Source organism: Daphnia pulicaria, chromosome 8 (genome assembly GCF_021234035.1).
Source record: "Daphnia pulicaria isolate SC F1-1A chromosome 8, SC_F0-13Bv2, whole genome shotgun sequence".
NCBI classification, from domain to species: domain Eukaryota; kingdom Metazoa; phylum Arthropoda; class Branchiopoda; order Diplostraca; family Daphniidae; genus Daphnia; species Daphnia pulicaria.
In genome coordinates, this window is record NC_060920.1 from 10,483,597 (window position 1) to 10,508,388 (window position 24,792).

At 40.6% G+C, this 24,792-nt stretch overlaps 1 protein-coding gene and 1 long non-coding RNA gene across 2 annotated transcripts in view; one reads left to right on the forward strand and one right to left on the reverse strand.

Annotated features, from left to right (window-relative positions):
• Nucleotides 1-13,576, reverse strand: part of LOC124311680 — a 35,505-nt gene extending 21,929 nt beyond the window's left edge. Inside the window, exons 1-3 of the long non-coding RNA XR_006910121.1 lie at nucleotides 13,491-13,576; nucleotides 13,194-13,303; nucleotides 12,713-12,817 (exon numbers count right to left, since the gene is read on the reverse strand). This is a non-coding gene — a long non-coding RNA (uncharacterized LOC124311680). The remainder of the gene's footprint in view (nucleotides 1-12,712; nucleotides 12,818-13,193; nucleotides 13,304-13,490) is intronic.
• Nucleotides 13,577-23,052: 9,476 nt separating this feature from the next.
• LOC124311371 (TD and POZ domain-containing protein 2-like) lies at nucleotides 23,053-24,586 on the forward strand. Its single transcript, XM_046775843.1, has 3 exons — nucleotides 23,053-23,300; nucleotides 23,384-24,036; nucleotides 24,104-24,586. The coding sequence occupies exons 2-3, from the start codon at nucleotides 23,395-23,397 to the stop codon at nucleotides 24,224-24,226; spliced, it is 765 nt and encodes a 254-aa protein (XP_046631799.1). The 5' UTR covers nucleotides 23,053-23,300; nucleotides 23,384-23,394; the 3' UTR covers nucleotides 24,227-24,586.
• The last annotated feature ends 206 nt before the right edge of the window (nucleotides 24,587-24,792 follow it).

The window sequence follows — 24,792 nt, forward strand, 5'->3', positions numbered from 1 at the left end:
AAACATGATTAATAATGCATTAATAAGAAAAATGAATAGGTTCACATAATACATTATGTTTTGGACTGAAATCTCAATCAACTGTTGAATCTAAAGTCTTTCGATTGTTATGGCTCGAAATTCGAATTCGAAATTCGAAATTCAATAATAAAAACTATTGTGTACAAAGAGTAAACTATACGGAATAAGGAAAGTGGACTAGAAATACGAGAGTAAGAGAAGGAGAATAAGAATAATAACACTTAAGATTATTCCTGAAGGTCGTTGGCTTTTGTGAATATTACAAAAGACAGTTACAAAGACAGTCCTTGGAAAGGGGAAAAGGTAGAGTGAGAATCGTAATCAACGGATGGTGGGCGTTCAAGGCTAAAGAATTCACGAGAAGATGACATTTTTTTAAATTATTAGTGTCAAAATGACTTCAAATTCTGTTACAAGTGTTCCGAAGTACGCTCTCGTTCTGTGGCTCGACGAAAAAAAGGTTTCACCTATTTTGTCGAAATTCATAACTAACAAGCAAATGTTATATAACAACCGAATCGTGGACCTAATTGCCTACCCTAAGTCTGAAGGAAAGGAGCCAAAGGATGGGTGGCAAAAGTATAGCGGGGTGGTTTTGCAATTAGGAAGTAAGTTTTTTTTGTTTGAGGGGGAAAGGATTATTTGTGAACAAAAAAACCTGTTTATTTGAAATATTTAGATTCCAAGCAAGATCTCACTAAGAAATCCGCTGATTTGATGCATGCTTATTATAAGGAAGCGGAAAATTCTCACGAGGGAAAAGGATTCGTCCTTGTGTTATGGCTGGATTCGGAAGAAAGTAGCGTTATTGCAGAGTCATATATTTTAGATAAAAGAATGTTAAATAATTCGAAACTATCGGATCTGATACCGAGACCTATAGATGACGAGCAAGAACCTGATGAAGGCTGGGATTGTATCAAGGGATCCGTACTTAAGTACTCTGGTAAAATTTTTAAGTTTAACGTGGTTATTTGAGCGGAGCATAATATTTGTAATGGTTTAGCTAACAAAGGTGATTTAGAGCGGGATAGATGGGAAATTGTGGCTGAGTATATCAACAATTTGAAACAAAATACTCAACCCTCAACTTCGGTATTTATTTTTTAAATATTTTTTCGTGTAAACATTTTAGTTTGATTATTTTTTTGTACAATATAGCGTGATGGTAACGAATCATCATCGGATTCTATAATTGAAACTGGTAATAAAAGGGGCCTTGAAGACTCTGGGGATTCTTCGTTTGAGGCAAAATACAAAAAATTAAAACAAGAACACGATAATACGAAGGCAACTCTTGCGGCCACAAAGGTTCAATTGGCTGATAAGGAAGATTTATTAAACATCACAATAAAAGGTAGTTTTTATACATTTGTAGTAATTAATATAATTTAATAGCAATTTTTTAATATAAAAGATATTCCGCGTATAATTCAAGAAGCGGTGCAAGAGATATTGACGAAGGATTTTCTTGTGAGCGTTGTAAAATCGGCTTTTCCAACAGTACCAGTAGGTGGGATTGCTGCAGCTATAGCGGGACCAGCAGAGGGAAGGGGTGATATAGAAAGAGCAAAAGTAAGGCGTTTTAAACAAATTAATTCATAGTTGCCGTTAAGCTAATTTTATTATTTATCGTGAAACTATTAGGCAGCCATCATCCAGCAGAGTGGTATGGAGGAGGAACAGTTCGATATTAATTCAAGGCCAAAAGATTTCTCCAAAGTAACGAAGAATTTTGTCATGGGACTATTTCACAATGATGAATTAATGACGAGTACGCTCACGGGAAATTCGAAAGACAAGGATGTGTTGCCGAACGTTCTCGATAAACCAAAAATTACCTTAATACATAATTATGTAATTGCACGATTTCCCGGTACAACAATAAGTCAAGTGAATAAAGCAATCGGGGAAAAGCTGAGGGATTATAGAAAATCAAAAGGATTTGATTGATTGAAATTTTGATTTTCCAAATACAACCGCTGTTTTCTGAAAAAATGTGTGATCCTTTCAACTTATTTCTTCAGTGTTAGTATAACACCGGTCATCCTCAAAGAAGTTGAGGAATTTTATAATTTGTGACATTATACTCATTCTTCTCCCTTCACTCTCGTAGCCCCCCCCCCCTTCTTCCCCCCCTATGGTTTCCTCTTGGTATACCATCTACCACCGGATGAACATCGAAGAATAGCCATCAACATCGAAAGACTTTTAACAGTTGATGGCGGTCATTTTTTTTTATAATTTAAAAGTAATGAAAGTAGTCGAGATTTGAACCCGAATATCCGGGGTGCAATGTCAACGCTCTACAGATATGCTATGCAGTAATTGAAATATTCTGTGTAAGAATACTATTTATTGGAACATCGAAGAATAGCCATCAACATCGAAAGACTTTAAACAGTTGATGGTGGTGAATTTTTTTTTATAATTTAAAAGTAACGAGAGTAGTCGAGATTTGAACCCGAATGTCCGAGGTGCAATGTCAACGCTCTACAGATATGCTATGCAGTAATTGAAATATTCTGTGTAAGAATACTATTTATTGGAACATCGAAGAATAGCCATCAACATCGAAAGACTTTAAACAGTTGATGGTGGTCAATTTTTTTTTATAATTTAAAAGTAACTTTGCTTTAAAGCAAAGGTAAATATCAACCGATTTAAAATTTGTTAAGGGAAGTTTTCATGTGATAGCAATTCCACTGCGAAAGTAACGAAAAATATTTAACCGAATAATTTAAACAAATTGAGCTAGTGAGAAGTTGAACCAAAAAGACAAAAAGCTGAAAATTCACATAAATGATGAATTATTTTCTCCAGATCGTTAGGATCACAAACAAAAGTAAATGTAAAAATTCAAATGAATAAGAAAATAGAGAAGTTACATACGGTTATGTAATTATCACGACAGTACATGATTGGCCTCTTCACTATGTTGGTCTGTCCCGCATTTATCTAACAAAGAACCATCTTTTGAATGTTATAAAAAAGAAATTGTGGCAAACGGCACTGGAGCAGCTGATGTTTATCAGAAACCGCACGCCGACATCGTCGCACCCACAGCAGTTAACACTTGGAGGAGGCCTAACTGCCGACAACTTTGTCACCGCCTCACCTCTGAGTCGCTTATTACGCCCGAATAAAAGGGACAAAGACCCGATGTCACCAAATAAACACGCAACGAGTTGACACCAAGATCACACAAGCCGCCGTACCACACAAACCCATGCGTCATGTCTTATGATTACATTCCTTTGCATTCCCTCCTCTTGTTTTTTTTTTCTTAGCTTTTATATCCGACAGTTTGATGATCTCCCAAATCTGATTGGTATGTAATTAAGGTACAGAAAGGTGTGCCGCATTTTGTTATGGTTTTCAAACATCATCCTCACTGATCAGATGTTGGGCACTAAATCCTCGACTACAAAATGACTTGGGGTTTGGTGACGATCAAACATATTCTTTATTGCCGTTTTTTCCCATCTATTTTCTCGGCCATGATGGGTCAGCGAGGACTTGAGCGACGCGTGTTAGTATCCTTTAATGTAATCCCGAAATTAACACCTGTGTAAGACACCTGCAGAGTGCAGAATATGTTGGCAAAACCTCTTTGCAAAAAAGATAAATAGAAGCTTTTAGAAATTCCGGATTTAGTTTTTCTTTCCAGTCGTGGAATCCTCCCAAAATGTTAAGTGACAAATCCTTTTCATCTCAGTTTTGTGTTGTTGTTACGTTCGAGGACTAAGATGAAAAAAAAAATAATAAAACGGCAGAAAACAGAAAACGGCAGCAACAGAAAAAAAAGTCAATCACTCCAACAGAAAAAATATTTAAGTGAATCAAAATATCAACATGGACCGAAAAGAAAAGAGGAGGAACATGACGACTGGATGATGATGGCCTATCTTGTGGGTAGGTACCGGCAAAGAGAAATTAGTTTTAGTTCCCATAATACCCGCCTCTGCTTCCTGGTTATCTTCTGATCTTTTGATTTCGATTTTGCATACCGAAGTAAAATTCAAGGCTCTGCGATGGTGTGATGTAACACCAGGCGGAGTTCAATCCGCCTCTTTTTTCATCTTTTGTTTCTCTCGCTACGCCGACAATGAGAAGTGAAACAATCTTTCTGGCCAAAATGAGCAGCGGAGGAGGCAGGATCAAATCGGAAATAATCGAATGTATTAGAGTTTCGTAGGCGGGATTTCATTTATTCTAAGAAGATAAGAAAACCTGCACTGTCTTGCGTCAGGTCGATCAGGTGCCGCGCATGTAGTCGGTCTCATCACGGCGATGTGGTAATGAAGTGTCCGCTGGAAGGAGGAGTTCCTCTCTCTCTTTTGTTTTGTAAGGAAAGAAAAAGTTAAAGACGCATCCGGTGACTCCGCCCCAACGCCCAAAAAGCTCCAGTCCAACCACGCCCGTGACCGCGGTCAGAACGAACCCAACTGCCCCGATTGCTTGCATGCAAATCGCTCGGATCGTCCCAATCCAATAGTCGGATTTAGTCTTTTTCTCTTCCATTCGTATTAGTTGGTTAGTTAAAACCAGAATAAGGTCCCGTTGGGAGTGTTCGCTCTTGTCGGCATCAGCCTCCTCTCTCCAAATTTTTTTTTTTTTCTTTCTTTCTTGTTCTTTTTTGAATATTGCTGGGCGGTCTATTTAACACCTTCGAAAGACAAGTTACATTCGAAGAGAGCAATAGCCATACCCAGAGATGAACTTAAAGGGGGTGGATTCACCACCTCACATCTATCTCCTTTTCCCCTATCTGTTCAAGAACAAAAATGGACTGTATAATGCCACGATATAACAAATCTAGGCTAGGAAAGTCAATGGGGGTAAGATGGAGGAGGCTGAGGGGAAAAGATCAACACATCCCAGTGGCTTATGGGTCAACCTTCTTTCCTGTTACTTTCTCTAAAGAAAAATCGAAATATCCAATTTTGAATTTAAGGCAATCGAATCGATCTACTTCTTCAAAATAGATGGAACGTTTCAAATGACGAAAAGTGAAAAAAGCCCATTGCAGATTCTCACCACTTTTATTCATTTTCATTTGTATAAAATTTTCCCTTTGATTGGTCGATTGATACAAAGGGTCGGGCCACTCGCAGAGGCATTGGTCATCAATAACATTGGTGTAAAAAAGAATGACGTAAATAACGAAAGAGGAAAAAAGTTATAAAAAAGAGAATCGGCCAAAGACGGAAAAAAATGCCGAAATAATTGCTTTTCACTAGATGGGAAGGAAAGAAAAGGGCAAAGGGAAAGAAAGAAATGAACCTCGAGCGCCACTTCCAGCCACCTCGAAAAAGAACCGAGGGAGTAAAAGATTCGAGTCAAAGTCAAGAGCATCGTGGTCAAGAGAAAAGATCTATGCCCTCCTTCTTTCCTTCCTCATCACCAAACGCCAATGAGAAAGAGAATAGACACAACCACCCGCAGTTCATATTTGGCCAAACTGTTGACTATAGAAACCCACTCAAATGAAAATCTATCGCCAAAAAGAAGAAAAAACTCAAAAGGTGAACACCGACAGTTAATGGCCATTCCATTCTATTCTCCATCGCAAGTCTTAACAGTTATATACATACGCCGATCATTTAGGATTCGAACGAAAATTTGCCGATGAGTCGTAAATAACACCTTCGAGCGCGCGCGCGTGGCAGACTAACTGGTCCATTGCTGATGAGCATTCCCAAAAATAATTCCGCCGCAAAAGGTAAAAATGAAATTTGTGGAAGAAAATGAAAGGTTGAAGTGGAAACGTATAAAGCACATCTTCTTTAAGCAGATAAAAAACAGAAAATGAAATTCAAATCGAGAAAAGGGAAAATCACTTTCCCTTTCCCAATAAAAATTATCCGCTTACATGGTACGTATAAAGGGACGTGTAAGGTGAGCGAGAAAACGATGATGGGCCTTTAATGCGGAAAGTGGAGTGGAACATTCCAACAATACGAGAGAAGGGAGGCATCTAACACATCAGAGATTCGACCAGAAACTTTTATTTGAAAGAAAGCGATCAGCTGGACAATTCGATACGGCACCTTATTACCAGATCAACGCGACTCAAGACGTGCTGGCAAGAAATAGACAATGAAAAGTACTAAAAACAAGCTGCTTTACGTTGATAGTTCCAACGAAACCAAAGCATACATGAACCGATTCCTTCAATGTTTAAATTCAAAATTGGTTGGTCAAATTTCGTTCCTTAATATCGAAAGGAGAAGAGGGGGAAAACAAAGAATTTAAGTCGATGATAGAGAATTAGAGATTTAGAGTTCCAAGAGAATCTATTGTCTGCATGAAACAGCAAATACGATGAACAGAAACCTGCAGTTTGTCAAAGAACATTACATGTTATGTTCCAAAAGACAAAACCACTAACCAAACAATGGGGTAAGAGTATAAGAGGACCAAACCGTCAAAATGGCTCACTTCATCTCTCGTCTTCCTGACATTTAATTGCTAAATTGGCAAAGTTGTTTCGTGCGCTCCGGGGTCTGTTTGTTAAAGTACAGGGAAAACAACAGCAATGGAAGATTGGCGCAAAAAGGGGAGGCAACCTGTCTGGGTCCATCAGGTTCAGGTCTCTGTGTGTTTGCCCTTTTGTAATGCGCCATCGGATGAGATAAGACAAAACAAAATGTACGAGAAGAGAGTTGGCAATAAGCACGCGATGCAACGCATGGCACCAACTGGCCAGTTTGCAAGCATCCGCCAATATTTATGTCTGCGCCGTACTTTTCTTGTCTGCAGAGTTCAGCCTCAACAGCAGCCTCTTTCCTGCTCTTGTCATATTGTCTCGCAACATGTGCAATTGACTACAAAGTCGATTATTACTGGACAATCCGCAAACTTAACAGCCGTCCACCGACAACCATCAGCAGAGATGCACAGTTCACTTGAGGAAAATAACGGTTCTTGGACCGAATAGGCGAATAGCACAAGAGTTCAAGAGTCTCCGACATCTTTTGTCTGACGATTAAACCGCACCATTTTGAAAATGATTTTCGGCTACACTAACGCAGACATTACACGAAAAGATGAAGCTCTCATTCTTCGTGATCCTACACGGTCGTCAACTTGGTAAGTTCAGTTAAGTGAGTAGCAAAAAGAGCGAAATGACAAAGAAGAACAAAACTTCCTAAATAATAGTTTAAAAAGTACAGACAAAACAGAAGCAAACCAAAGTCGTAAATGCGCGAACCCCCGATGATTTTTCGACCAGTCAGGCATCACCAAACTTTTTGAGATGGGCAATTCCCCGAAAAAATGGCCAACAAAAGAAAACCATAAAAAGGAAAGAAAATTTGAATCAAAACAAAAGAAATTTCCTTCACTCCCCGTGTTGAATCACTTTCATACCCATTATCCACGCATCTTTCGGATTTCTTTAGCTTCTTTTTACTTGGCGGTTGTGCTGCGAAACGAATAGAAATAGGCCCTACGTATTCCTGTTTATACGTCAATTGATTGTGGGTTTACTTCGAGAAATCCCATGTAGAAATTCAACGGAAAGTCGAAGCGCTACAGCGATGCCGCTAAAGTGATTCTTCTTTTGTTGTTGGTGTTTTTTTTATAGTTTATACAAAATTCTTCACTCCTTCCCCTTTATTTTATCCTTTTCTTCTCCGTTGACCCCCTTGTCTTATCAACTAATTAACCGAGAAGAGTTCAAGTCTCGATTCTTTCATTTCTCTGCAATGTGCGCGCGGTTTCTGCGTGAAATTACACAGCGCAGGAAGGTGATTGAAGTCGAATCGGTTTGATTACCGCGCCACTGCCGCCGCCGCCGCCTATTCGGTGTGTTTGTGTGTTTTCGTGTGCCGTGTGTAAAATACACCGCGCACAGAGAAGCCTGATGGTAGCTTCGCATGCAATCCCCCAGCCAACCCAAATCCTTTTCTTCCTTCAAAACAAATTCATAAATCAAAGAGCAAGTTACGTAATAACCCAGGGTAGGAACAGAACAAATAACACACAACTCCTAACACGAAGATAATAAGGCGCATAAAGACTTTGCATTTTATAGCGATCGGATTGTTGCCGACTTGATTATTTCAAAAAGAAAATTTCAGTGTAGGATCATCGACTTTGATTAAATTTAACACGAAATGAACGTTGACCTCTCAAGACCCCGTTCATCCCTAGTTAATTGAACATGTTGACCAGCTACGAGAAATCAAGATGCACTCACTAACCAGATGGATCCTAGACTGTGATATTCGGCCCCAGAGTCTTAAACTGTATTGTTTTTCCTTTTTTAAAAATTATTGGGGCGTCATTGATTTGCTTCCAACGGGATTACAGCCAACCGGGCAGCTATTTCCCAAAAGTTCGTTTCGCCATCCCAGGAATTTTGAAATTGAGGAATAACCGGAGCGACCACATGCATTGCAAGAGTGAAGTGTGTCGCTATTAAATTCCGGATGAGACAACCCAAGAGTTGTACACGTGAACAACTAGGCGAGTTTGATACACGACGTTTGCGTTTGTCTAAAAAAGGAATAAACGGGCAAGAAATATTCCACAACTAAAATGAAAAACCAAGAGCCAACAAAACCGGAGACTCGACACTAATCTCAGAGGTAGGTTGCGAGAAAAAGACACGGCAAAGAAGCCCACACACCTCGACCCTAAAACAAAAACCGCCACACAGTGCCACAGTGAAGAGCTCAGGTCATTAGACAAATAAGACAAAGGCAAAACAATTATCGGCCTCTACCAGCCCAGCTCTTTTCTTTTTTTAGCTTTGCCCCATGACTGAAATCGCCTTATTCCAAAAGGATGAAGACCGCCTTATTTCACTCCTTGTTGGAGTCTCGTTAGTGCGTCAATGACTTCTTTTGTTTCACCCAAAAACCCCGACTCCCTTCAACTGCCTTTTTTAAAAGAGACGATTTGGCAAATCCTTTAATCGTCAATTTACGCAACCTTCGCTGTTCAAATCGTGTTTGGTACATGCCATGTCCATTCAAAGCCAGCGGCTACGAATTGCGCAAGTTCCGGCCGAGACAACCCACGACAATAATAGGCTCATTTTCATCTCATATCTCTGTGCATCTGCTGCCCAGTGTTCAAGTGAAAAGGAACGTACAGCACTCAGTAATCACGAGTCATTCCTTTTGCTCACAACCGCGTTTTTTTTCCCCCAACTCCTCCCCGTGTCTGTTTCCTTCAGAATGTTTAAAGTTTGAATTATCTCAAGGGGGTGGCTTCTGGATAAGAAAGGGTAAGTAAATCACCGTGTCCGTGATGCGTTTTCCTCTTCAATTATGACGCGGATGAGACAATACCGGCACTCTAATATACATTAGATAATAACACGATTTTTTTGGCTTTATGGTGTTGACAAAACACGCAGAAGCCGTTCGTCTTCCAACAAATTGACGGTATACAAATCTTCCATTGCGTTTAACAAAAACTCCAACATCAACCTATAGAAAGCAAAGCGGAAAGTCAACGGACACCAACCCACAAGCCCATCCAGCAAACCAGCAGATTTGAATGTCTTGATGCAGAGTTGTGTTCACAGTAAAATCGAAAAACTCGAGAAAGACCCCACACGGAAGTCAAATAGAAGCCGACTCCATGTGATACGTGTACGAATACACAGTCCAACCAATTGTCCAACAGCTTCTTACCTTCGGCTTGGCCTCAGAAAAAAAAAATCCTTAGGAAATAGAAGCCGCTGTTTTTGGTGGGCGGAATTCATCAAGACAGAAATGGAGGCGACATCGAACCAACGGCCAACCCATTGAACTCGTAAATCAGCGCTCATAAATACCTCAGACGGTGGTGATGGTGTTCTCAACCTGAACATTAGCATAGCAAATAGGCTACCGTCTCCATCTTTCCTCAAAAGAATCTCGATCTACCCTCGGAGTATCAGCAATTATTTCTACAGACAACTGATATATGCAAAACCTTGTTACACTTAATGTCTCATTTGGTGAGAACAAAAAAAAAGTCCAAAATTAAAAAGAAATAAAAGAGACCTGCTCTCCTGAACATGGAAACGGAGTTATTAGGAACGTAATTTAAAGAACGGAACGACGAGACCAAATGCAAATGGTCGACTTCAACCACAATATATGGAGGACAAATGGAGACAAATAATCCATACACAAAGGATAAAAATCAATTAAGTCAAAATACGTTTCAAACGAACAATAAAATGACTTTTTTTCAAAAATTCTCAGTCAGTTTATTTTAATAATGTTATTCAAAAGTTTGGTAACCTAAATCCACGACCGAAAACAGAAAAATAATGATAACGAAATGGAACGACTAGTAATTTTTGTTTAAATCTCTTTTGTAAAAAATTCAGGTTTCAACTTTCCTGTCGCAAAGGTAATACGATCTCATTTCGTCTGAGAAAAGACGAACGAAAACTATATGGACATGGGGGTAGAGTTTTTCAGATAATTTACCTGGAAGGGGAAAGGGTGGACTTGATCAAGTAAAGAAAAGAAAAGACGCGGATGAAACTTGAAATAGTTTGTCTGAATTCAAATAAAAAGGAACGCGCAAGACGTTGGTCTAGTCGTCTCCTCTTACACAACAGCGGCCGTTGTGTCGTCAGACCTAAATGTTGATGGCTGGGGGCTCTTCACGGGGAATATCTCCTCATGGCGAGGTCTCTGTTTTATTAGAAGGAGCTTGCGTCACTCATTTTCGTTATGTATTTCTGTTTAACTGTTGTTTGTTTTGTTTTTTTAATTACCAGCAAAGGATGAACCGTACTCTGATCCCTTCTTCCAGTCAACAATCAACCAGATTCATACAAACACGGATCCTATCACGGAACAGGAGGACAGACCCAAAATATTTCAACATGGTCGTCAATAGTTAACCTACCCATAATCTATATCGGCGATCCTACCATATGAAAAAAAAACGCCCATCATTTCAAATAAAGAAAGAGCGTTTGGATCAACACATCGAACACTGAGATTGAGAAAAATTCACTGGCTACCGATTCAGAAGCTTCATCTGCCTAAGACTACCTGTTGATGGGTTGTGGTAGCTATAGCTCCCAATAACACACATAGAGAATAGGTTTTGTTTGTGTCCTACCGTAATGGATTGAGAGATTGATGATGATTTCTGGTGTGTGTGTCCCAGTTGAATGAGATAAAATGAATGAATTCCGGTTAGGAATACTTCCACAATCACACGGAAGTACACGAGGGCAGAGGAATTAGAAGAGGGTTCAGTTATGGAGGATGATGCAGATGACAACAGGCGGATGCTTTAAGGTTCCAAAGAAAAAAGAGGTCCTGTAACCAAATAAATCAGAATAAATTAAATGTTTTATTCCCAGCCAACTGTGTGAAATCAATGATTAAATTTCAAGGAATTAGCTTTCATTGCAAATGTGATTTTAAAAAATTTAATTAAGTTAAACAATATTACACGATATCTCACTACATTCACTACCAACGTCATGGTGCAATGTTTGTTTTTTTTAGTTGATTGTCAGAAAAATGGAAATATAAAAATTTTAAATCTGGTTTCGAGTGAAGAACTGCCGTGAACATTTTTTTAGAACGAAATCCTGTTTCAACGAGAGCACGAGTTGTTTATGCCTTATCATAAATGAATGGGTCTTTAAAAGCCTTGGATCATCATTTCGTGTCGTGACTGAGGAAAACAGATAGTGAGGATTCTCCCCTCAACCGCAGACCACAAGACTCACCTCTCCCTGATAGACTTGTCAACACCACGGAGTAGTTAGGTGCAGGAAACCAGATAACTAAGGTGGCATTGGTAAACTGGTAGCACATGCCAGGTGGATTCTCTGGGGGGTACGAATGGAACAAACATGTGCCCCTCTCCATTATCAGTCGATTTTTTTCTTACTTTCTTTCACTTTTTCCCTAAATGTTCGAGTTTCACATAATGTGCACCTCTCCCTTTCTTCTCGCTCTCTCTAAGTGGATAATTGCTGATGGCACTCGCTGCTAGTGCTGCTGACTTGTCTCGTCGCGAGAAGAAAAGAATAAATTATAAAGAACTGGCGCATATTGGGCACAAAAGAAGAGGATACAGCAGACTCACTATAAGGTGAGTCTATGAGGAGAAGTGAGCAAGAGGGGGGCAAGAGCGAAATGGACTTGAACATGAAAAGGTCAGCCGTTGTTGATGGGTGATCACCAGAACACCTACAAGTGGAGACAGACACTTGACTATCCGGTAGTGAATAGATTTCAAATGGGTGTCCATTCTTCTTCTTCCGATTCCACTCAATGGAGTAAAGTGCACCGGCACATCGCCATGAAACTTCTTTAGCTTTAAGCCGCTTATCAAGTCTGGTGAACAATAGACAAATTTATCAACCTGCCTTTTTTCTATTTAACCTTTTAAAACTTGCTCCCAGTGTTTGAGCCTATTCACTGATCTATTTAAGCGTCACTACTGATTAACTTACTCGACCGAATGATTTGACGGTAGTCACAGACAGTCGCAGCCCACCCTGACTCCATTTTACTTCCGGCTGGTCGCTAATCTTAATGCCTATACTTCTTTCAAGTAAAATATAACAACAAATTGGCAAAGTTTTAAACAACACTGCAAAATTTGCCTATAAGTACAAAGCAACCTGTTTCAGATCATATTAAAAGTGTAAAGATAGGGCTTTCCCTTTGATCTCACATTAAAATTGTGTTTGTGTTCTTACCTTCTTTCATTCCGGGCTTGTCCCTTTCAGTACGATGGAGTTGAAAAACAATTTCTCGAGATGATATTTGCCCAATGTACACTTTCGTTATGGTGATATTTCAGTCTAAATAGAAACCAAATTTACATTAAGATGTGTGCAACAATGTAATAATTTATCCTACAATCTATCTACAATTTATCTACGACTTAAGAAATTATGGTCAAATCACTTAATAAGAATGCAATCAAGAGAGGGGAAATTGGCTGATAGAAAGTGGTGGCCACTGGTCAGCAGATAATAGCACAAAAACGATCAGATAAAAACTTGTTTGTTGACGCAAGAAACTAAGAGGTTCAACAACAATCCAAAAGGAAAGTTTTGCCAAATTGATAATGTAGTTAGTAGCTTCATACCTTGACATCATGTCAAAGTAGTTGATGCAGGGCTCCCATTTGATGCTACATTAGAATTAAGTCTGAATTAAGTATATGCTGATTACCTTGATCGCCCCTGAGCCTGTTGCCACATTCAGTCTGATGAGGTGGAACACTGTTTCCGAGGTGATAATTGTTCAAGGTCCATTTCCAGTATGGGTGATGCATTGTGAGCCTGAATGAAAGCACAAAACTAGGACTTAGATGGTGATGCAAAGATTTATGAACATGTGCATGATTCTTTAATATAAATAAGTTGTGAATAAACATTTTCAACCAATAAAAACAACTGGCACTTTTTTCCTCGACTATTTAACTCAAGTATCAACGTGAGAAACATTCATCGTCATAAATTTGCTTACTTTAGACACCATGCTTGAAACCTTTCTTCATCAATCCACACGTCAACACTTCAATGTTATTGTCTCGCTATTATTATGATTTACCACTGTTCATTAAAAAGTTAAAGTTAAATTCAGTTATTCAATCTGAAGATAAACCAATTCACATGTACCAAAACTACAAGTTGGCTTCCAGCTTCCTCCACGACAATGGCTGGTGACAAAGCGCCATTCGCATTTCGCCCATTCGCACTTTTTTTTAATTATGCAAATTTATCACGTGAAGACTTTCGTCTGATTACACTGTTGCTAAGTTGTACAAAATAATTTCTTCGCAGATTTTTATTTTCAACAAAAAAAATATAATTCATGTAAAATCAAAATTAAGTAAAATTATTATGTTAATTCTGTAAATAAATTTTAAAATTTTATTTGTTATTGAAATTGCATTAGTTTACAGCATTTGCCGTACGATTTAAATTTAATCTCACTGATTTTTAAGAAAGAGATTGTTTTTTCTCTCTACAAAAAGTAAAAGGGTTAGATGAGATGGAGCTAGAAAAGAGTCAAGCAACAACGCCCCTGAAAATAAAAATCAGCCCAAAATATCGTATGGAAGAAGAGTATCCGCTTATTCGATTCCGGTGGTCCGGATCGGGCTGGATAGTCCACAACGGCGATAATAAGTCGAGAGCCGTGTCGTCTCTATTTTCCATCTTTATGTTTTCCTCTAGGCTTTTGTTTCTCTTCTCCCATTTTTCTCAAATTCTTTTCTTATCATAATAATTTTTTGTAGGTTGGTTGGCGCTTCGGCTCGACTAACACTTCGTGGGCTACCGGTTATGAAAACCCCCCAGTCTGAGGAAAACGAAATATCTGCTTCTGTGTAAAAAAGATAAAACGCTCAAGTGATGGGGGAAGGTGAAGACCCTGTTGCTTGACGTGTCAAGGCGCAACGCCTCACAAAGACAAGTGGTAATGAACACTGACAGCGCCATCCGGACGATAAAACACGGACAATCTTATTCCCCTGCCAAGTTTTCATATTTTAATACGGAAGGTGAGCAGATATTGTAGAAGCCCCCCACGCAGCCACGCCCAACTCGAGAGACGAGAACACGAGCCTTCGCCGTCGAAAAATGTCGCCAGATTCCACTCAACGACTAGACGAAACACAATCCCGCAAACTTTTATTTTGTCCTTGTTGTTTTCGTTGCTAAGGCACATCAAATCATTCAACTGGATCGCCTCGGTTGGAAATTCCCAAATCTTAAATGAGCGTGAAATTTCCCGTCCCGTCAGAAATTCAGGAAAATTTCGGACAAATTCCAGTTCATTCTCGTCGATGTTGGTTATCATATCAGGCGATTCCTTTAAATTTATAGACAAGTCAAAGTATCGATATCGAATGGCTATCATGACGGAGTATTGCATAGGTTGCGATCATGTCTGGATCATCGATGCATGTACCAATTTGACATGGATGACCACCAGACAGAAATTTCCAATTTGGGATGCCCAGTTGAAGGCAAAAGTGAACTATATGGACATGGAGGGAGCAGCAATTTGATCCTCGATCTATATCATGAAATAGCTTCTATGGCATCTTTTGTTTTGTTGTCCTCGTCTCAATAGTCAACGGGGCGCAGGGAAACTGGAAGACGACGGGTAAAGAAGAAGAAGGAGGGACGAAATCTGTCAGGTCGAATGAACAGCAAGTTCAGTGACAAGTGAAGCGCATCTTTGCCATGAAACCAAACCAAGTCGACCCCCTCATCTTCTTCCTTCTACCTCGTCTTCTTATATTTACTTATAGGCGCTTATAGGACGGTGGTAGTAAGTATGGCAGTAGTCTACATTCCAACCTGTTATACTTTCTCTCTCTCATTTTGTGAGTTTGATTTCGTTTCTTCGCTTGTTGTTTTCTTATATTCTCTCGAGAAGACAACACACGATATGCCCAGCTCGTCATAAGAATAGGAACAAGGCGAACGAATTTTGTTATAGAAGAGGAAAAGGGGGGGACTGTCCCCCTCTTCTCGATTCAGCTCAACTCTCATCCCATCCAGGTCATATCTCCCCCCCCCCTCCCCGAAATTCGTTGTTTAAGTAAACAAGAAGCAGCACGAGTGGGCACTTGTCGCCATCACCCCACACAAATACTGCGCACCAATATCGGCAGCTTTTCGTTATGAATCCTCTGTACTGCTGTGGCCTGTCTTGGTTATTATTACGTTCCCTTTTTGGGTCGGTTTCGATTGCGGGTGCTTGTTATAAGTTGACCGTTGACCTGGCTTCTTCTTTCTTCTGATTGCCGGGTACTTGTCAGTCACTTGGGAGGAACCAACCATCCAATTGAAAGTTGTCAGAGAGCCTTCCATGAGAGATATGAAACAAAGAGTCTTTTGTCTATTCCATTGGTTCCCAAGACCAGATTTTCTTTCTTCTTTATTATTTCCCCTTTGTTTTTGTGGCTGATGTTGTTGTTGAACAGTTTGAATGGCCAACAGCCCAGCGGGGACGTTTCGTGCAGCGCTCAGGAGTTCAACATAATCTCTCCTGCATCTATCATAAAAATGAGACGGGGGAAGAAAATCCAAAAGAAAAACCACAACCGTCGAGCGCCACGATTCGTTGAGAGAAGAGACGAGACGAGAAAAGCAGCATGAGCCGAGAGAGAATGATGACGAAAAATTTCCTTTTTTCTATGTGTTCGTTTTCTTATTTGGTTGTGGTTTGACTGGAGACACGCAAGAAAAGTGAAGTAGCATCTTGGCCATCATTTATATGATGCATGTTGATGAATTTACCCTCAACAAGAGAAGCTAGAATAAAAGCATTATGAATGCGATGGCCGGATTTTATTATACGTGAAGGGCTGGGTGTGTATATAGGCCTATATAGTTACTCTGATGACTGTTGTATGATAAATAAGGAGAGACTCATCCAGCGTTATACACGAAAACATGAGAATATTATCATGTACTTGATACCTTTTTTTCTAAAAGAAGAGATAAGATTCTTCTCGATTGCTTCGCCTCGTTCATTCATATGCTCCTCCGCTTTCTGACACGTTCGGCCAGGTATATATAGTTCCCCCCCCCCCCCAATAGAGTCGTAACACAGTAGACGATTTTGTATTACATTAGACATATCCACACAAAAAAAGAAACAGTTTCTCGAGTTCTGGAAAAAGATTTAGAATCTATCCTATTCCTGCGCTCATTTGGCCTCTGGGCCGCCGAAGCCAAAGGGCCATCACAACCATCTGGTACTGCGCTGCCGTTACCATCTTTGGCGTGATGAATATGGTAGGTAGTTCTTGTGTAATATACGTCGAGTGCTGCTGCTGCTGCTGTAACGGCGGCAACCGCGACTCCTGGAAATGACTAACAACAACACAATCACGAAATGCGCTTCCCCCCTTTATGGGATCATGTCCGAAAAAGAGAAAAGAAAAGAAGATAAAATTCTTATTTTCAATTTCATGTAAGAGATGAGCTAGGGATTGAATAAAATAAGATGATGCGGGACATAAAACGTTGTTGCTCATCGAGTCATAAATGAATTTCATCTCCAATTAGTCGGCGCCCCGTGTGTAACACTACTATTTAATAAATACCTGGTCCCCTGTTCGAAAAAGTTCTCATTGAACAACCTCATCCTTACATGAGGTGTAGGTCAAAAGCGGCCTATCGTTGCTGCTGCTGCTGCTGTGTCCTATTATATGGATGGCGGGGGCTTATATAAAAGCCCCTTCCAGAAAAATGAGGGGGACACCTGCTATGGTCATCTCATTAATCAGATGATATCCATTAAAACGGAAGAGTATTTCTTTACGGCATTCTATTCTAGGTACTCGTCCAGCGTCTATATAGCCCCAACGTACTATAGTACAGCGTACATGTTTTATAGTAGTAAAGTATGTGTAGGACTCTCTCAGGAGCGATGATGGAGAGTTGGAAAAGACCCCGCGCTTATTTTCTATACAATTATCCAGAGCATTCATTCCTTGTGTTCTTTTAATAATTTTCTCCCTCTTTTCTCCTTTGGCTGCTCCTTTGGCTGCTCCTTACTAATAAACACCGTCAAAAGAGCGTCATCACTTTTGTCAGAGTTGAATCTCGGTGCGGAGAAATAAAGAGTTGAAAAGGAATGAAAGAAGGGAAGAAATCTATTGCGCATTGGTGCTGCTGCTGCTGTGCGGTGGCCTCTTTACTCTCGTTAAATTAATGTTACTCCATGCCCAGTGGTGAGAAGTGTCGAGAATAAGACCAGCAGACCTGGCAGACCATTAGACATCAACAATTCAACATGGGCCGACGATTGCACTTGACTTGGCTGTGATTGCTCAAGTTTAATGGGAGCGAGACGGAGGGAAAAGCTCGGCCCATTAGGGATCAACATTTTTCATTCGCCACGCTCCATTCAACATTTACCGGCTAAATCATTATCACTTTGAAAAATGTTGCGATTGTTAAAGTGAAAAGGAATTAAGAAAAGGGGTAGGTGTAGCCCCCAACGTTTAAATTCAAATTGCAGGCCTATAACATTATTAAATCATTAACTGCATTGCGCTCCGGTGGCGCTGGATGGATTTCTTATATATTAGGCGATGCTTACAGAAAGCGGAGCATCTCTGATTTTCTGAAGCCAAAGTTTACAGACGGGAGGCCACACAGTGCGATTGCGGTTTTCAAGACGAGAGGGAACAGCTGCGTTTGTTTGCAAGTGCCAATTATGGGCGTCGGATCGACACGCGCTCATCGGCTCCTTTCAGGCCAATTGCCATTGGTGTACCAGCGCTGAGAGGGTCTGTATAATAACAGTTGGATTCCAAGAGGAGGAATAAATATGTTGGCGGTAGGAGGGCGAAAGAGGAGCACAACAGACAATATGCAAATATTTTCAGTTTGCTGATCCTATGGTGCCGTACTCTTTCAATACACTCGCAGCTATTTCCTATTGTGGCCTGGCGCTACTGTTTCTCCCTTCAGTTTCCGTCTTCTTCCATCGGATGAAAACGTTAAGTTAATCACAGGTTCAATTATGGCGGCGATCGGCAAATGAAGGCCACACAAATATTATTCATCCGTCGAATGGAACCGTGAAAAAGGGAAAATTCAATGGCTAAAATTAAAGAAATCGACTGCTGGACCGTCTGCTGTTGCCGATGAGAACGACGGCGCCAGTGCCGATGAGAAATCGCCGTAATTCAACACGTAATTGAAGCTATTACTTGCCTCTTTCGAATAATAAATAAGTAAGTAGACTGGAAAAGAACATTGAACACGAGAACTACAGATGTTAATCAAAGAGTTCAATTTACCCGCGAGCTGTTTTTTGTTTACGTTCCATGTGTGTTGCTGGTAACGGGTCTGTACTTCTCCAGTATATTTGAATTTGATTCGTTTGTTGACCAGAATAGAATCGACTTGAAAATACAAAACAACAAAAACAACAACGGCTGTGCGCATATTTAATTTCTGTCTAAAACGCAGTCGTGATGATCCTGGCGAAGAAAATGTTTATTCATTGTAATGGCAGGAACAGGCGCTGGATGCATTTCTCTTTATTTACCAGCAGCAGCACTCCCCGCTGCTCCGATGAACGAACCGTCCGTCCGCAACTGGTCATCTCATTTTCGTGGGGGTTTCTTTTCAATTAAGTCGCAATCCTTCATGTTTCACCGTTTCCTCATCCAGGTCATGTCGGACAACACGTGTATGTTCCAGTTATTTTCCTTGTCGACCCCCGATGTAGTACAAAACCATCGGCACGTAAAGCACCGACAGAAAAAAACCCTTTAAAAAAAACCTTCACGTGTGCCATAAACACTTAAACGGCTAATGAGCCCCACACTGTCGTTACCTTTTCTCCCTAATTTTTTTTTCTTTTTTAATTCAATTTCAAATTTTCACTTTTACTGGGATAATGAGGCAAGAAAGAAGGTCCAGGAATATAAAACCCGCGGTGCACCAACTCCACCGGATACGATTCCCATCCCAAGTGTTTTGAAGCTTTTATCTTCTAAAACAAAATCTTATTGAGGTGCTGTGGTGGCTGATGTAAACCGCAATTGGATTTCATGAAGGTCTTCCACTTAACCCGGTCACGAAACCGAACGCCATGCACCCCGATTATGTGGCGGCTGCAGCTTCCCGGCGGCAAGTTGGGCGACGATACTCAACACGAGTCCTCTCAACAATTTTGTGAATATGATAACACAATTACATCGTCTTATTCAAATGACCCGAGAGCCCGTGTTGTTTTCCCTTTTTTCTCTCGCCGTTGGCGTGAACAACATCCGGCTGTTTGAAATTGCCATCGCGTGTCCCGAACGATAAACGGGCGACTATTAAAACCAGCACACCGACGATGGTAATCGTGACGATAACATTACCAACTTTATTCCGGGCTACTTATTTTGATAAAAGGGAACCAAACAAATAAAAAAAGCCGGCACTCTTTTATTTTCACCATTTGATGATTCCTTTTCAAATAAAGAGAAATTAATTTGGCTGATTCGAAATTCAATTGCCAATTTCTCATTGGGCTCAAATTTTACTGAAAAATTTGTTGAAACAATTTTGCGAAAGTCAACAGTGAAAATTAGAAAGGCAAACACAGACCACACAAAAAGTGGCAATAAGATAAGCGGGAAATTCAAATCAATTGAAAAACCAACGAACCGCAAGCCACACTTTAGTATTTTGGATCTCTGTCATTATTTTGTCCAGCCGCTTATAATAATCCACGAAATCCCCAAATCAAATAAACCGTGTCAAAAATTGTGGAGGTCCAACTCGGAGCACCGACTGATGAAATAGAAAAAGACTGGAACAATTCGACCCGGCCACATAATGAAAGGGCCCGTGTGCGAAATCTCTCACTCCTTTTCTTCTTGTGTAAATGCAAAAGAGGATCATAGTGCTCCACATTTGGTTGATCCTTCCATCCACACCTTGACAATGGAACCCACAGACAGTGTCCGTTATCCAAACAGACCAAGAGACTCGACCCTTTTGCTCCTCATTGTGATTTCACTTGAAAAGTCTATATTTGGACAGGCGGGGAAAGGTCCTCGATGGATGATGAGGATGTGGAACGTGTGGGTGGGTGGCTAACTTCCCCCTTTTGCATGGATCCCATCGATCTTTTTCTCTTTGCCAATCGTCAATCTTCTCTTGCAGATCGTCTCGACGGGCCTGTGGCACAGCGGTCGACCTTTGAACAGAATGGGGTTGGTCGAATTTATTCCTTTCCAAGTCAAGTGATGGCCAGAATGGGTTGTGCTGGGTAGACAACTGCACCACATACCACCCACAATGATATTTGTTTTCTGTTTTCCTTTGATTCAACATCTTTACACTTTGGGGCAATTCTTTTATTTTCTTTCCACTTCATTTCCGGAGCCAATTTTGAAAGCGATACTCTTCCAGCAAAGAAAAAATGAAAGAAGAATACTCAAAACGAAATACCTTTTTTTTTCATTCATTCGTTGGGTTTTATTTACGACGAGGTGCTATTATGTAGGCAACATTTTATCTTTCAAACGCTGGAACGCAGGTTCATTTATTTTCCATCCGAATCCACCGTCCATTGAAAGAAAGAGAATCACAGTCCTCCTATCCTCCATCCTATTGAAAGAAATCCGAAGATGGGAGGCCCATTCAAAGGAGTGAGGAACGAAGAGGAGCCAAGGGGCTCCGGTTAAACGGAATCGAACCAATAAATCCGTCCGACTTGTTGAGAAGTTGCTCTGCGCGCTTATAAGAAATAGAAAAGGTTCAATATAAAACATCTTTTGTTTTTCGTTGTTACCAGTGAAGTAAACCCTTTGCGATTTGTAATATAATTGTAAGCGCGGTTCATCCACTTCCTGGATCAAAAGCAATACGAGGAGATGAGTTTAACATCGGCGTCGATTGATGCACTTCATTTCAACGTCAACATTTGGAAAGAGTTGAATGAGGGGGAAATAATATGAACAGCAGAAAAATGAGATCGAAGAGTTATCACCAGTCGATCCGAATTTGAACCGTAACCGACCACCTGGAATTCTCAGGTCAACAAAAGATTAATCGATCCCCGTGTGATGTTCGCCACCACTAAACCAATTTCACTATATGCACAGGATAGTGTTGCATTTAATATTGCCACAGCTTAGCCCGGTATATAAACTATTCAGTTGGAAACCTTCAAAGCATATGGATTTCATTTAATCCTTTATTTGAGCAACAACATATGCGCATAAATATCGGGCCCTCATCTCCGGCACATTCAAATTTTCTTCTTCGATCCGTGGCTATACATAGAACCTGTAACACAATCCTGTTCAAAAACCCATTAAAAAAATTCTAAACGGTGGTCAATCAGTTGGTGGCCACGGTGTTGATGAGGCGACGTTAATTGGTGCGACAGCCAGCAGCCAGCTTCACCTTGAAAGAAGCAGCTCACATTGGGTAGTGTTCCTCTCCATCACCTTTTCTTCGAAGGGGACATTAGGTTATTAAAGGTGATCAAGCGAGAAATCGTGAGAAGAAGCCCTCCGAGCATTTAGAGAATAATCTAATCCCGTAATTAGACCTACCATCGGATAACCAAAGTAAACGAACCTATATACTATACATGTTGTTTGCGCTATTGAAATTCGACCCGCACTACGCGACTGTAGTCTCATTTATCCCTATATCCAAGCCTATATCCCACATAGAACCTATCCCACTTATTTACTTTGCGAGTTGCGACCCAGAATTAGTTTATTTTTTAGCACTGGTGCGAGTATAAAATGACGGCAGGATTATTTTCGAAACACAAAAAACCTTAAGGTTTTTTCATCAAGTTGACTGAATTTCCAGAAGATGGAAGCATGTGAAAGGAGCGGCGGCAAACATGAAATTTAGAAATCTCAACATCTCACATATTTTTGAATAAGGAATGAGAAGCGCTCTACAATCAATCACCTGACAGTACGAATAAATATTTACATTGCGCGCCTTTATCGTGTTTCGACAAGCCATAACCAAATGTCGATCCGAGTAAACAGAGTTCTGTATGCTAATTCATCTTAATAAAGAAAGAATAAACTACTAGAAACCGTGTTCTTATTTCCATTAATACGCCGCATGCCGCTGATCTAAAAAATTACATCTCATTACATCTCTCAAATCACATGTTTCACAATACCGTGAAAGACGTTATCTACCGGCTGTCCCCCCCCCCCCCATTTAATTTAAACGTCACATAACATATGGAAAGCTGCGAAAAGAACTCCATCAATAAAAATGCGTCTGTCGACAGAGTTACGATATCCACGATTATTCTGTATACATTTAAATTTCCATGTAATTATTCTAATTCGTGTTGAGCAGTCGCGTTGCCGGCAAACTTATTGTCCCGTTTGCATTTTCCAAATTTTCCAAATTGCGGAAAGGTTATTGACACCAAATCAAAAAAAGCCTTGCGGCAATCCAAGTGTTTTCATGACGTAATTGTGGATCGATCAGGATTCCCCAGTGAATAATAAGGAGGTAGGGTTCAGACACACAAAAAAAAAGAATCTCGGCTTCATTGGGCGCCATTTGCTTTTGTTGTCAACCTGTCACTCTCCCATTCATTGTCTCATCGTCGTCGCTCACAGAGAGGCAAGTGTCGCTGTCTCACCTGTTGGATTGCGTTCACTTTCAGCCCACGTATTTGTTAAGTAACGTGACTTTTTTTTTCAGCGAATCATTTTGGGCTTCAGTAGTTCCGAGTACTAACTGCAAACTTTAGTACAATTAATTACCCTCTGAAACAGACAGCTGATTATTACACATCAAGGCCCAGGTATTTGATTAGATCAATGTTTAACTGAGACCCCAAATCAGCCCCTGCTGCCATTTCTGTGTCAAATTGTCGTCTGCTGGCAGATTATTGAGCGATGTCTATCATGTCGGAAGAAGCTGTCATTCGATGCGAGTGGACGATCAACGAGCGGCCGGAGAGAGGCGCCATCTGGATGTCCAACTTGGTGCCGTTTCACGGCGAGAATTGCTTCCGCTTCGGCCTGAAGCAGTCGTCGATGACTCTATACTTCATCAACGTCTACCCGTGCAAGTCCGGCTTCAAAATCTCGCACGTTTACCTGATCGCGCCCGGCATTAACGGCGAGGAGATGACGCTGAGGACCGAGCCCAACGAGCCGGCCATTCAAATGTTCACCTTCGTCCTCGACGGCTACTCGCACACCGACGTCCTGACGTCCTACAATTTCTACATCCACGTCGTCAAGACGGTGGATGACTACAGCTACCAGCCCGTCGACACTCTGATGGGCGGCCAGCTCTGGTCGGCGGCCAAAGAGGCGCTCTTCACCGATTTCGAGTTCCACCTCGGAGACCGGGTCTTTCCGGCCCACAAGGGCATCGTCGCCGCCCGCAGTTCCGTCTTCGCCGCCATGTTCAAAGCCGACATGGTCGAATCACGGACGCAGAAGGTCGTCATCGAAGATATCGAGCCGTCCGTCTTTGAGGAATTTCTCTACTTTCTCTACACTGGCCAATTGAAGCGATCAGCCGCTGATGTAACGCACCCTATACAATTAGACTTTTTTTTTTAAATTAAATTAAATTTTCGAATTGAATGGAAAGATAAAGTTGCTGATGGCGGCGGACAAGTACAACGTGGAAACTTTGAAGAGCCTTTGCTTGACGGCCACAGCTAAGGATATGGATGCTGAACATTTATCTTCATTGGTGATGAAAATCGAATGAGGAGAAATGTTGCGTCATGCGTTCATCGATCCCCATCCAAACCTAACAGCTTTTCCACATAGATATCTATTATTATATGCATTCATTTTGATTGTTTGTCATTTTGGTTTTTGTTGGAGTTTATACTTTGCCAATTCTTTTGTTGTTGGTTATTTCTTGTTGCATCATTCATTGAATAACATGTATGGCTGGAATTTTGTTTTGGAAAGATTATGTATTTGAAGTACTGCACCATAAAAGATCACCGAATACCTAAAAATGTCTCCAAAATAAAACAAACAAAATCAAATCGTTGAAATTGGGTGTGAAAAATGTTTGACCTGTTTCCTAATATAGACCATCATTATTAAGGGAGAAAAATTTCAAAAAAGATTTGTTTATGGGGAGGGTTGGGGGGTAAATGTAAAAGGGGCACCAGCACGTCAAATCAAACTATATAATAGTATTTCATCGATATCGTTTCCACTAAACTATTAGATTTGTAACTCTCAAGCATACGATTTCGTTTGACTGAATTCTCTCCCCCCCCCCCCCCAAATAATTCCAGTTATATAAAAACTGATATT

Bases quoted from the DNA above. Each gene is read 5' to 3' on its own strand.
- LOC124311371 (XM_046775843.1), top strand. From the start codon at position 23,395: ATGTCTATCATGTCGGAAGAAGCTGTCATTCGATGCGAGTGGACGATC. The intron at 24,037-24,103 runs GTAACGCACCCT...TTGAATGGAAAG, and splicing joins TGAAGCGATCAGCCGCTGAT to ATAAAGTTGCTGATGGCGGC.